The 12848-nt window shown below is 40.5% G+C and overlaps 1 protein-coding gene across 1 annotated transcript in view; it reads right to left on the bottom strand.

The window, feature by feature from the left end:
- Positions 1-9634: 9634 nt before the first annotated feature.
- The window catches only part of OASL (2'-5'-oligoadenylate synthetase like), a 35268-nt gene continuing 32054 nt past the window's right edge, over positions 9635-12848 (bottom strand). The window contains exons 11-12 of the mRNA XM_037816870.1: positions 12167-12314; positions 9635-10581 (exon numbers count right to left, since the gene is read on the bottom strand). Of these exons, the coding sequence (XP_037672798.1) occupies positions 10081-10581; positions 12167-12314 (649 nt within the window). The 3' untranslated portion in view covers positions 9635-10080. The remainder of the gene's footprint in view (positions 10582-12166; positions 12315-12848) is intronic.

Consider the following 12848-nt stretch of genomic DNA (forward strand, 5'->3'; position numbering starts at 1 on the left):
ATAAGCATTCACCCAATCGAGGCACAGAACATCACAGCAGACACCCTACCCAACGTGGGTTCCTTTTTTCGTTAAAAAATGCTGCTTTCAGATAGAGAGCGGGAGCCATTATCTTTTTTCTTCTTTTCTGCTGGCCCCCACTTGCTTTCTTTCTCTAATAAATCTTAAACTTTATACTTAAACTTTGACTCGCTGCATTGTGTGGATTCTTGAACGGCTCCGAGCTTAACACTTTTGGTGTCACTTCTAAGAATCCATTTCCAAATCCAAGATCATGAAGATTTTTCCCAATTTATCTTTTAAGAGTTTTATAATTTTAGCTTTTATATCTAGGTATTGATTTCTTTTGAGTTGAATTTTTTATATGATGTGAGGTAAGGCCTAACTTCATTCTTCTGCATGTGAATATCCAGTTTTCCCAACACCATTTATAGAACAGACTATTTTCTCCCACTACATATGCTTAGCACCTTTGACAAAAATCAATTGGCCATGCAAATAAACTCAGTAACCTCCCCGCTACGTGGGACATAACTCCAAGGGGTGTAAGTCTCCCTGGCAATGAGGGACATGACTCCCAGGGATGAGCCTGGCCCTGGCATCTTGAGATTGAGAATGCCGTCTTGACCAAAAGGGGGAAAAGAAATGAAACAAAATACAGTTTCAGTGACTGAGAGATCTCAAAGTCAAGAGGTCAATCTGAAGGTTATTCTTATGCATTATATAGATATTCCTTTTCAGTTTCTAGTGTCTTAGAATAGCTAAAAGGAAATACCTGAATATGTTGAACGGTAATCCAGTAGACTTGATTCTTGATGATAATCATATAACTATATGGCTTTTGTCGTGTGACCATGTGATAATGAAAATCTGGTGCCTGACACTCCCTTTAGCCAGTGTATGGGCAGATGAGTAATAAAATAATGACAAAAATATATAAATAATAGGAGGAATAAGGGGTATGGGATTGTTTGGTTGTTTTTTTTTATTTATTTTTCTCCTTTTTAAATAAAAAATTTTTTTCTTTATTTTGGAGTAATGAAAATGCTTGAAAATTGATTGTGGTGATGCGTGCACAACCATATGATGATACCGTGTGCCACTGATTGTATACTTTAGATGGATTATCTGGTGTGTGAGTATATCTCAGTAAAATTGCATTGAAAAAAATCAGTTGGCGATAGATGTATGTGTCTATTTCTGGATTTTGAATTCTGCTCCACTAATCTTTTTGCCCATCTCTGTGCCAGTACCACACTCTTGATTATTGTTGCTTTGTAATACAATTTGAAATCAGGAATTGTGAGTCCTCCAACCCTGTTTTTCTTTTTAAAGATTGTTTTGGCTTTTAAGGGCCGCTTGCAGTTCCTAAAAAAATTGAGGAGATTCGTTTCTCCATTTCTACAGAGAAGACTGCTGGAATTTTTTTTTCATTCTAACATATGTGTTTTTTTACTGCAATTTTATTGAGATAGAATCACATACCATCCAGTCATTCAAAGTGTACAATCAGTTGTTCACAGTGTCATCATATAGTTGTACTTTCATCACCACAATCAAACTTTGAACATTTTCATTACTTCAAAAAATAAAATTAAAATTACAATAAAAAAGAACATCCAAAAGATCCCATTCCCCTCCTCCCCTCATTGTTCATTTACTTTTTTAAAATATAGTTTAATTGAGATATATTCACACACCCTACAGTCATCCACAGTGTACAGTCATTCACAGCACCATCATATAGTTGTGCATTCATCACCAGAATAAATTTTTGAACCTTTTCCTTACTCCAAAATAAAAATAAAAGCCAAAAAGAACATCTAAATCTTTCTGTCCCCTCATCTCACCCTATTCTTCTTCTAATTTTTGTCCCCATTTTTCCACTTATCTGTCCATACACTGGATAAAGGGAGTGAAAGCCACAAGGTTTTCACAGTCACACTTTGCAGTCTACATAGTCATACAATCATCTTCAAGAATCACGGTCACTGGGTTGCAGTTTGACAGCTTCAGATATTTCTCTCTAGCCATTTCAGCACACTAAAGACTGAAAGGTGGTATCTATATAAGAATATGTAAGAATACCCTCCAGAGTGACCTCTCAACTCCATTTGAAATCTCTCAGCCACTGGAACCTTATTTTGTTTCATCTCTCTTCCCCCTTTTGGTCAAGAAGATCCTCTCAATCCCACAGTGCTGGGTCCAGTCTCATCTCTCAGAGTCATTTCCCACATTGCCAGGGGGATTCACACCCTGGGAGTCATGTCCCATGTAGTAGGGAGGGCAGTGAGTTCACCTGCTGAGTGGGCTTAGAGAGAGAGAGGGCCACATCTGAGCATCAAAGAGGCTCTCTGGGGGTGATTCCTAGGCACAGTCATAAGTGGGCTTAGCCTCTCCTTTGCAGCAACTAGCCTCACAGGGGAAGGCCCCCAGATCGAGGGCTCGGCCCACTAAATTGGCAAAGACTGCTGGAATTTTAATAGGGAATGCATTGAATTTGTATATTGCTTTGGGTAATATTGACATATTAACAATGTTAACTCTTCCAATCTATGATTTCTAGCCGTTTACTTAGGTCTTCTTTAATTTCTTCCAGCAGTGATTTGTAGATTCAGCATACAAGCCTTTGGTATCCTTAGTTAAATTTTTTCCTAGACATTTTATTCTTTTAGATCCTATTGTAAATAGAATAGTTTCCTTAATTTCCTCTTCTCATTCTTTATTGCTAATATGTAGGAACACAATTTTGTGTGTAGTGTGTGTCTTGAGCTTGTATGCTGCCATTTTGCTGTATTCATTTGTTAGCTCTTATACTTTTCTTGTGGATTCCTTTGGGTATTTTTTTTACATAAAGATCATGTTTTCTGCAAATAGAGATGGTTTTGCTTCTTCCTTTACAATTGTGGATACCTTTTATTTCTTTTCTTTGTGAGATTGTTCTGGCAAGAACTTGTAGTGTAATATTGAATAGTAGTGGTGAAAGTAGGCATCCTTGTCTCATTGATTTTAGGGGGAAAGCTTTAAGTCTTTCACCCTTGAGTATGACGTTAGCTGTGGGTTTTTCGTAATTGGCCTTTATCATGTTGAGAAAGTTCTCTTCTATTCCTACTTTTCTGAGTGTTTTATCAGAAAGGTTGTTGGATTTTGTCAAATGCCTTTTCTGCATCTATTGAAATAATCATGTTTTTTTTCCTTCATTCTATTTACGTACTTTATTCAATAGATTGATTTTCATATGTTGAACCACACTTGCATTCCTGGGATGAATCCCACTTGCTCATGGTGTGTAATTTTTTTTAATGTGTCATTGGATTCAGCTTGCTGGTATTTTGTTAGGTATTTTTGCATATATATTCATAAGGGAAATTGGTCTGTAATTTTCATTTCTTTTGATGTCTTTACCAGGGTTTGATATCAGAGTTGTGAATCAGGAAGTGTTCCTCTTCTGAATTCTTTGGAAAAGTATGGGAAGGATTGGTATTAATTCCTCTTTAAATGTTTAATAGAATTCACCAGTGAAGCCATCTTGTCCTGGGATTTTCTTTGGTGGAAGGTTTTTTTTATTATTGATTCAAACTCTGGACTTGCTATAGATTCGTTGATGTTTTCTATTTATTCTTGTATCAATTTGGGTAATTGATGTATTTTTAGGAATTTTTCAATTTCTTCTAGAATTATCTAGTTTGTTGGTGTTCTGATTTGCTTAAAGCTGCCATTATACAGAAATGGATTGGCTTTTATAAAGGGGATTTATTTGGTTACAAATTTATAGTTCCAAGGCCATAAAAGTGTCCAAACTAAGGCATCAACAAGAGGATACCTTCACTAAAGAAAGGCCAATGGTGTCAGGAACACCTCTGTCAGCTGGGAAGGCACGTGGCTGGCATCTGCTGGTCCTTTGCTCCTGGGTTGTGTTTCAAAATGGCTTTCTTCAAAATGTCTCTGGGCTTCTGTCTCTCAGCATCTCTCAGCTCTCTGCTTGGTTTTTCTGGGGTATTTCTCTCTAAGCATCTAGAGGTCTTCTCTTAGTTTCTCTGGGGCAAACTCTGGGCTTCATCTCTTAGCTGAGCATCTCCAAATGTCCTTCTGTCTGCATCTCCCAGCATGTCCAAGCATCTGGGTTTGTGTTGGCTCTTAGCTTCTCCCCAGGGGAAATACTGGGTTATATATCTTAGCTTCTTTCCAAAATGTCTCTCTCAGCTTCTCTTAGCTCCTTGTTTCTGTGAGCTCTCTTAAAGGATTTCAGTGATCTAATTAAGACCCTCCCAGAATGGGCAGGATCACATCTCCATAAAAATAATTTAATCAAAGGTCTCACCCACAGTTGGGTGAGTCACATCTCCATGGAGACACTCAATCAAATGTTCCATCCAATAAGATTGGATTAAAAAATCATGGCTCTTCTGGGGCCCATAACAGTTTCAAAATGGCACAGTTGGCATATGATTATTCATAATATTCTCCAACAATCCTTTTTATTTCTGTAAGATCAGCAGTGATACCACCATTTTCCTTTCTGATTTTAGTTATTTGCATCTTTTCTCTTTTTTTCTTTGTCAGTCTAGCTAAAAGTTTGTCAATTTTATTGATATTTCAAAGAACCAAGTTTTGTTTTATTTTCTCAATTGTTTTGTGTTCTCCGGTTCATTTATCTCAACTCCAATATTAAGTATTTCCTTTATTCTGCTAACTTTGAGTTTACTTTTCTCTTGTTTTTCTAGGTTAGGTTATTCATTTGAAATCTTTTTTTTTTAAAATATAGACATTCATGGCTATATCTTTCCCTCTGAGCACTGCCTTTACTGCTGTGTTTAAGATTCTGTCTTTGTCCTTGGCATTAGACAGTTTGATCATAACATGTCTCAGTGTAGATCTGTTTGGGTTCTTCATGCTTGGAGTACATGGAGCATCTTGGATTTGTATATTTCTATCTTTCATCAGATTTGGGAAGTTTTCTGCTATTTTTTCTCCAGAAATTTTTTTTCTGGCCCTTTATCTCTTGCTTCTCCTTCTGGGACTCCTATGATGTGTGTATTGTCATGGGTTCCTCAGGCTCTGTTCATTTTCTTTTTCATTCTTTTTTCTATCTGCTCCTCAATCCGAAAAATTTCAATTGTTTGTTCTTCGAGTTCATCGGTATTTTCTTCTGCCTTCTCCAATTGGCTCTTGTACCCCTCTATTGAATTTTTCACTTCAGTTGTTGTACTTTTGAGTATCAGAATTTCCGTTTGTTTCTTCTTTATAATTTTTATCTCATTATTGAAATTCTCATTTTGTTCATATAGTGTTTTGCTGATTTCCTTTAATTCTTTGTTCATGTTTTCCTTTCATTCATTGATCTGGTTTATGAGAGTTGGTCTAAGATCTTTGATTAGTAATTCCAGAGACTGCATTTCCTCTGGAATACTTTCTGTTGAATTATTTTTTTTTCCTGTAACTGGGTCATCCTTTCCTGTTTTGTAATTTTTTTTGTTGAGAACTGGACATTCTGAGTATTATGTTGCAGTCATTCTGAAAATCCAGTTCTCCCACTCTTCAGTTAGCCAGACTAAGAAACAGAAGAAAAAAAAAGGAAGTAAAGAAAGAAATATAGAAATGGTGCAGCTGTTGTGGAAGACGGTTTGGCAGTTCCTCAGAAAGTTAAGTATAGAATTACCTATGACCTGGCAATCCCACTACCCAGATATATATTCAAAAGAATTGAATGGAGAGAATCAAACAGATATTTACACATCGATGTTCATGGTGGCATTAGTCACAATTGCCAAAAGATGGAAGCAACCCAAGTGTCACACGAACCAATGAATGAATAAACAAAATTTGGTGTGTACATACAATGAAATATTATTCAGCATTAAAAAGGGATGAAGTTCTGATTCATGTGGCAATATGGATAAACCTTAAAGATATCATGTTGAGTGAAATAAGCCAGACACAAAAGGAAAAATATTGTATGATCTCACTGATATGAAACAGTAAATAGAATAAGCAAACTCATGGAGTCAAATCTGGACTCACGCCAGCATCTACCAGGACTTAAAGACCCAGTGCTCTTTTTCATTGGTTGAGTTTCTTATTTCTCTTATTTCTCAATGCTTAAAATGTACAGAATTTCTATTTAGGTTGATTGTAATGTTTTGGTAATGGATGGTGGTGATGGTAGCACAACACTGAGAATGCAGTTAACAGCACTGAATTATATCTGTGAATGCAGTTAAAAGGGGAAATTTTAGGTTGTATATGTGTTACTAGTATTAAAATTAAAAGCTAGAATGTAAGACTGTACAGCACAATGAACCCTATTGTAAACAATGGGCTATAGTTAATAGTATAATTCTAAAAATGTTCTTACATGAATTATAAGAAATATACCTCACTAATGCAAGGTTTTAATACTAGGGTGGCATGTGGGAACTCTGTATTTTATGTATTTTATGTATGATATTTCTGTAAACCTACAACTTCTCTAACAAAACAAAAATTATTAATGAAAAAAGTGGAAACAACCCAAATATACAATGGTGTATTAGTCAGGATTCTCTAGGGAAACACAACTGACAGAATATATAGATATAATGTAAATATTATGAGATTTATTGTAGGAATTGGCTCATATTATTGTGGGGATGGGCAAGTCTGAATTCCATAGGGCAGGCTGCAAACTGGGAGCACCCAATGAAGATTTTCAGTGAATTCCCCAGGAGAAGCTGGTTGAATGAAGTAGAAATGGACATTCTTCCTCTGACTGCTGAAATCATCACTTCTCCTTTTAAGGCCTTCAACTGATTGGAAGAAACTTTTTTCATTGTTGATCGCAATCTCCTTTGTTGATTGTGGATGTAATCAGCCGTAAATGCAGTCAACTTACTGGTGATTTAAATCCATGAAATATCCTCACAGTAACAATCAGGCCACTGCTTGCTTGATCAAACAACTGGATACCATAACCTAGCCAAGTTGACACATGAACGTAACCATCACAAATGGAATATTATTCAGCCATAAAAAGGAATGAAGTATTGGTATATGTTACAACATGGGTGAATCTTGAAAACATTATATTAAGTGAAAGAAGGAGAAGGGGAGGGAATTGGGGAACAACTGCTAATGGGTACAGGGTTACTTTCTAGGGTGATGAAAATGTTCTAAAGTGATTGTGATGGTTGTGTAACTCTGTGGTGACTACCTTTCAATTGCACAGTTTAAAAATGGGTGAATTGTATGGTATGTAATTTATATCTCAATAAAGGTGTTATTTAAAGAAAGAAAAAAAGAGAAAGAACTAGAGAGAGGAAAAAAGAAAAGGAAAAAAAAAGAAAATACTAGCAAAGACAAAACACTCCATGCACACACACACACACACAAAAATCCCAAGGGGCAAAAACAAGGAAAAAATATAATGAAGTGCCCTGCCTCTGCAAATCTCTTCTTATGTATTTGTGGGAAGCCAGAAGCTGCTGTTTTCAGGCCGAAATCCAGGTCAGCATCTCTGCTCCTCCCTCAGGGATCTGCCAACCCCCCCCCCCCCAAAAAAAAAAAAAACAAAAAACAAAACCAGAAAGAACCATCCCCTCTCATCAAAAACAAACAAACAAACAACAAACAAACAAAAAGGAAAGAGAAAGAGGTACACTGGCTCTTTATGTCCTTATAGATGCTGGCATAAGGCCAGAAGATGCTGCTTCTGAAAGAAAGTGAGGCTGGTATGTGTGCTGAACCCGCATGGATCTGCTGGACCAAACAATACGAGAAAGAAAAATAAGAAACTCAACCAACGAAAAAGTGCACTGGGTCTTTAAGTCCTGGTAGCTGCTGGGGGTGTGAGTCCAGAAGCTTTTTCTGCAAAGAGAGCCAACACCAAGGGCAGAGTCTGTGCTGTGCCCTCAGGTGTCTGCCAGACCAGGAACCACCCACACACAGAAGTCAAAACAAACAAACAAAAAAACCCTCAAACAACAACAAAAAACCCCACTAGGTGGGCGGGTGCTGGTGGGAGGCTGGAAGTGCCGCTGCCCGTAGGGTGGAAACTGAGGCCAGTTTCTGTGCTAGTTCCTCATAGATCCCTCAGCCTGACCTTGATTCTCAACTTCAACTTTAAGTGGAGGAGGTTTCCTTTGCCAGCCCGGGCCCCAGCGCCCTTCCAGAAGCCGGCCTCGTTGCCATGGCTGCTGGGCAGAGGGGGCTGGTCACCGTTTCGAGCTTTCATGCACAACAGCTGAACTCCCAGCAGCCTCCTGCTTCCTCTGGCACTGCTATGTTTGTTCCAAATGTCCCTTCTGGTTCCAGGGTTACCACCTCATTAATCTAGTCTCTTTCCCAGCTCTTTCATTTTCCTAATGGAGGAGGAAGTGATTTGTAAAACTTCCTTTTCCGCCATTTCGTGTCCATGCCTTCCCTTTTCTAGAGGAGGAGAACGTGACCTAAGAGGGGAAGGGAAGTGCCCAAGGCCACACAAGAACTTCATGACTGAATCCCAGCTTTTGATCTAATGTAGTTTCAACATTATCCATTATTCCAGTAATTTCCTAAATCCCGTTGGACCTCAGAAGCCCTTTAGGGAGCTTGTTAAAATAGGGTCTCACTAAAAACGTAACTGAATCAGAACCTTGAAGGTGGGACCCAGGAATCTGTATTTCCTCTAATATCCCAGAGCTTTGCTCCTCGGAGTAGAGTCCATGAATCAACACTATCTATATCATCCTGGAGGTTTTTAGAATTGCAGAATCTTGGGCTCCACCCCAGACTCTCTGAATCTGAATATGCATTTTACAAGATCTCCAGATGACTTGTGTACACACTGAACTTTGAGAGACACTGTCTTGGGTGATTCTGATGCACAGCTGCGTTTCGGATTTTTCTAGCCCAGGACTTTCCTGCCTGTACATTGGAAACATCTGGGGAACTTAAAAAATTTATACTGATTCTCAGGACCCTTCCAAGACACACAATTAGAGTTTGCAAATCCTCAATGGAGGAGGAGCAAAATCACTTTTATTTGTCATTGCAATACTTTTTTTTTCCTTCATTTTTTATCTTTGAAGCTGAGTGTGTCTAAGACTGTATTAAAATAAGCTCTCTGGCTTCAGGCTTTTCTCTTCTAAAAGAAAAGAAGGAGACTTAGTCATTCCTCTTTAAAAAAGAATTTTCCCACCACCTACAGTGTGGGCTGGACTGAGTTTTATGAAGGATACAAAGATGTGGGCTGGATTAGCCTGCCGACCATGGAAAGGAGACACTCTTTCTGCCCCTCAAGGCAAAAAAAGGTGGGAAAAATGCAGAGGTTGTATTTAAAATATGATAAAGTATATTTTATATGCTATGATAAGTGATTAATCCACCAGAAAGCAGGGCAAAAGGGAAGGGAAAAGGAAATTATTTTATTGGTTGGTTGGGGTAAAAGTGATAATGAAGATGCAGTTATTTTCCTAAAGTCTGCGGACTCTTGTGAACTGTTTGTGTGTTTCAGGAGTTGAGGGGATCTGACAGTGGGCCATCCTCTCTCCCCCACAGTTTACTGCTCTTCATCTCATTTCCCTCCAGTCCTCACTTCCCAGAGTTGAGAGGCTCAAATGATTAAGCAGCCACTGCTAGGACAGCATTAACGTCTATGGAAATAAATTAAGTCCACCCAAAAGAGAACAAGCAAAATCTGTTTATTCAAATTTCCATAGCAAGGGAGTCAGCCCCAACCCTCACATTTGGCAGAGACTCAATGGCAGGCAGGGGGAGTGGGAAAGCTTTGTAGTAGAGAAGAGGGAAAGTGTGCTCCGATTGGATGTTGTTGGCTTGGGGAAGCTGGAGGTGGGCTAACTAGAACTGGAGCATCCTATGTGATTGGTTGGGGAGCATATTTGGCTTTCTCCGGTTGGTCCTAAATTGGAGTGGGGGCAAAATTCGGGAAGGTGGCTGTTATTGATGAAGTCTTGACTGTTTGGGGGCTGATTGCTGTAGAGGTTGGCATTTGGCTTCCTGGACTTTTTGCTGCAGTGGTTGTGGGTCAAGAACCAGGAGGAGTGGTTGACGGGATGAGTTCAGGATTGGATGGCATAAATGCACAGACAGGTGTCCCAGAGGAAGCTATCTGGGTGGAAATGGAGCCCTTTCGGCTTTCTTCTTGGAGAGGATGAGGGTGTCACTGTCTTGGATGCCATAGCTCCCCAAATCCAACCAGTCCTGCAGGACTTGGCCTTGGAACTTGAGCTGCTGCTGCTGGCTGAGCAGCCCTTGCTTGATTGCAATCTGCTGTTTCAGGTTCAGGATGAAGCTGTTAGGGTCGATGGCATAGGCATGGCTCCCACCATGGGGATCCCTCACAAAGACCTGGATCTCTGGGGGAAAGGTTTCCAGCAGACAGATGCGGATATCAGAGAAGACCCCATAATAGGCCAAGGAACAGTGACTGCTGAGAAGTTGCCGCTCGCCACCGGGCTCCTGGAAGGACAGACGTTGCAGGCCTGAATAGCCCCGGCTTCGCTGAATTTTCTCCTTAATCTTCCGTATGGATTCATAAGGGTGTGTCCGGAGGATCAGATCTGAGTAACCCCACTGCTCCACTGTCACCTGGATGTCTCGTGCCCTCTGCAAGGGAGATGGAGAGGGGTTGGGTTAAATCCACGCCTCTCTGTCTGACTGACAAAAGTTCCCTTCACCTGGCCTCATCTTTTCAACAGCAGCAGCAAACATTGAATGAGAGCTCACCACTTTCCAGGCCCAGAGCTGGAAGCCTTTCATCTTCCTACTGCATATGATTCTCACAGCAGCCCTATGAGGTTGGTTCTACTTTTATCCCCGTTTTATAGCTGAGGAAATTATGGTTCAATGGGGTTAAGTAATTTACCAAACATCACCAAGATAGTAAGGAACAGAGCAGGGATTTGAACCAAGGTCAGTCTGATCCCAATATCTGTGCTTCCTACCATTGCCAGAGGTCACACTCAAGGGCCTGTGAGTCCCTGGTGGCTGAAAAATGCCATCTGGAGAGATTAGGGAGAGCCCGGCCTCTAAGCTGATCCTTTTCAAGAAGGCGTATGGGTCTAGCATTGCTGTGTCTTCAGATTTTTCAAGAGAAAAATCTTTGCACAATGGTTTTTAGATACAGAAAAATTCCAGATACATATATATTTTCAGCCCATCCGCGGGCTGTGTTGGGCCCCTCAGTTTGCAATTTCTGCACCAGATTATAGAGCCTCTGATTAAGCGTCTGCTTTCTGCTCCAAGTAGGTCAAACTGTTCCTGCACACACGTTGCCACCTTCCCCCAGTCAGCCCTTTTATTTGGAGTGCCCTTTGCTCTGAGCTTCTATGGCCCTCCCCAGCCTTTCAGGCCCAGCTTAAGTCCTAACTTCCTCATGGAATTTTCTCTGGTGACTTCAGATAGCAGTTCTCCATTTCCAGAGCCCCCAAAGACCTGGGCGTGAATCCTAGCTCTGCTGCCTCTTAGCATTATGACCCTGGCTAATTAACTTAACCTCTCTGAGCCTCAGTTTCCTCATCTTTAAAATGGGGATGATGATGATGATGACGATAATACTTGGCCTTCCTACTTTACAGATTTGCTGTGAGGATCAACTGAGATAGTCCCTTGGGCAAGCATTTTGCATACTGTAAAGTAAATGTGAATGTAGTGATTTTGGCATCACATTATAATACTGTTTAGCATGTTTTGTTCACTTGAGTAGCTTGTCCTCTCTGGTATTTCCTTCTAGCTGTTCTATGCTATTTGTTCCATAGACTTGCTTTCTAACAAAATATGATGAGTTCCTTGAGGAAAGGGGCCATGTCTCTTTCTGTACCACTGTTGCCCTCTTGCCCCCACCCTCCACTAGCCCCAAGCCTAGTGCTGGCATAAAGCAACTGATTGAGGTGGCTTGGCTGGACTCAGCTCATGCAATGAACGATTGGGAGCCTGAAACTGTTTCCTGGGTAGGCTAAGGGAAGGAGAAAAAGAAAAAGAGAAAAGGATTTAAAGATAAGGAACTTGGAGCTCAGACGGTCAAATAATTTTCCCAGGTTCACAGAGCGAGCGAGTGGGGTGGCCAGGTCTTAGGCTCAGTCTGACTGTAAAGCCCGGTTGGCTCCATCGACATAGAGATAAATAAGTAAGTGCCCTGCAATTGTCTCATCCTGAGCTTCAAGCCCCCGACAGCCTGGAGAGGAGCCATTACCTTCACATTCCAGCTGGGGATTGGGTTGTCCTCATTGTCATAGCAACAGTCCTGTTTCAAACACTGGCAGGCCCTCTGAGCAACTATGTCCCATCTGTACCCTTCTGCCACATTGTGGGTGGGGTCAACTGGATCCAGGATGATGGGCCTGCAACACAGAGAGAGGGTCCCAGGCTCCTTCTGGTTTGGAAGCCCACAAGCCAGAAAGAAACCTCAGCAATCATTTATTCATGCCACTGAGCATCTGCTACATCCAGGGGTAGAGCCTACGGGGGTCAGTCCAAGGGGGCCCCAAAACATTAGTGGAAACTAATAGGATGGAGGTGATTATATTTCCAAGAATTCTTCTATGGGAGAGTACTCTAGATGTTTGCCAGGAATTTTTGGGGTGGGGAATGAGGCCCCCCAAAGGCATGCTGGAGCAATAACAGATGCCCACTCAGGTGGGCTTCTTAATTTCAGAGCTTTAGTTTTTCTAATCAGTCGACATAATTTTGAGGATAGAAGGGCTGAATTGCTTTGGATAATAACACCACCAACAACTATTTATTTATTTGATATTTATTGATGCACTGGGCCAAACCCTATGTGCATTAACCTATTTTTAATTCTCACAATAATTCTATGAGGTAGGGACTATTATTGTCCCCTCATTTTACAGATGAGGAAACTGGGCACAGAT

Source organism: Choloepus didactylus, chromosome 23 (assembly GCF_015220235.1).
Source record: "Choloepus didactylus isolate mChoDid1 chromosome 23, mChoDid1.pri, whole genome shotgun sequence".
In the NCBI taxonomy this organism is placed as follows: domain Eukaryota; kingdom Metazoa; phylum Chordata; class Mammalia; order Pilosa; family Megalonychidae; genus Choloepus; species Choloepus didactylus.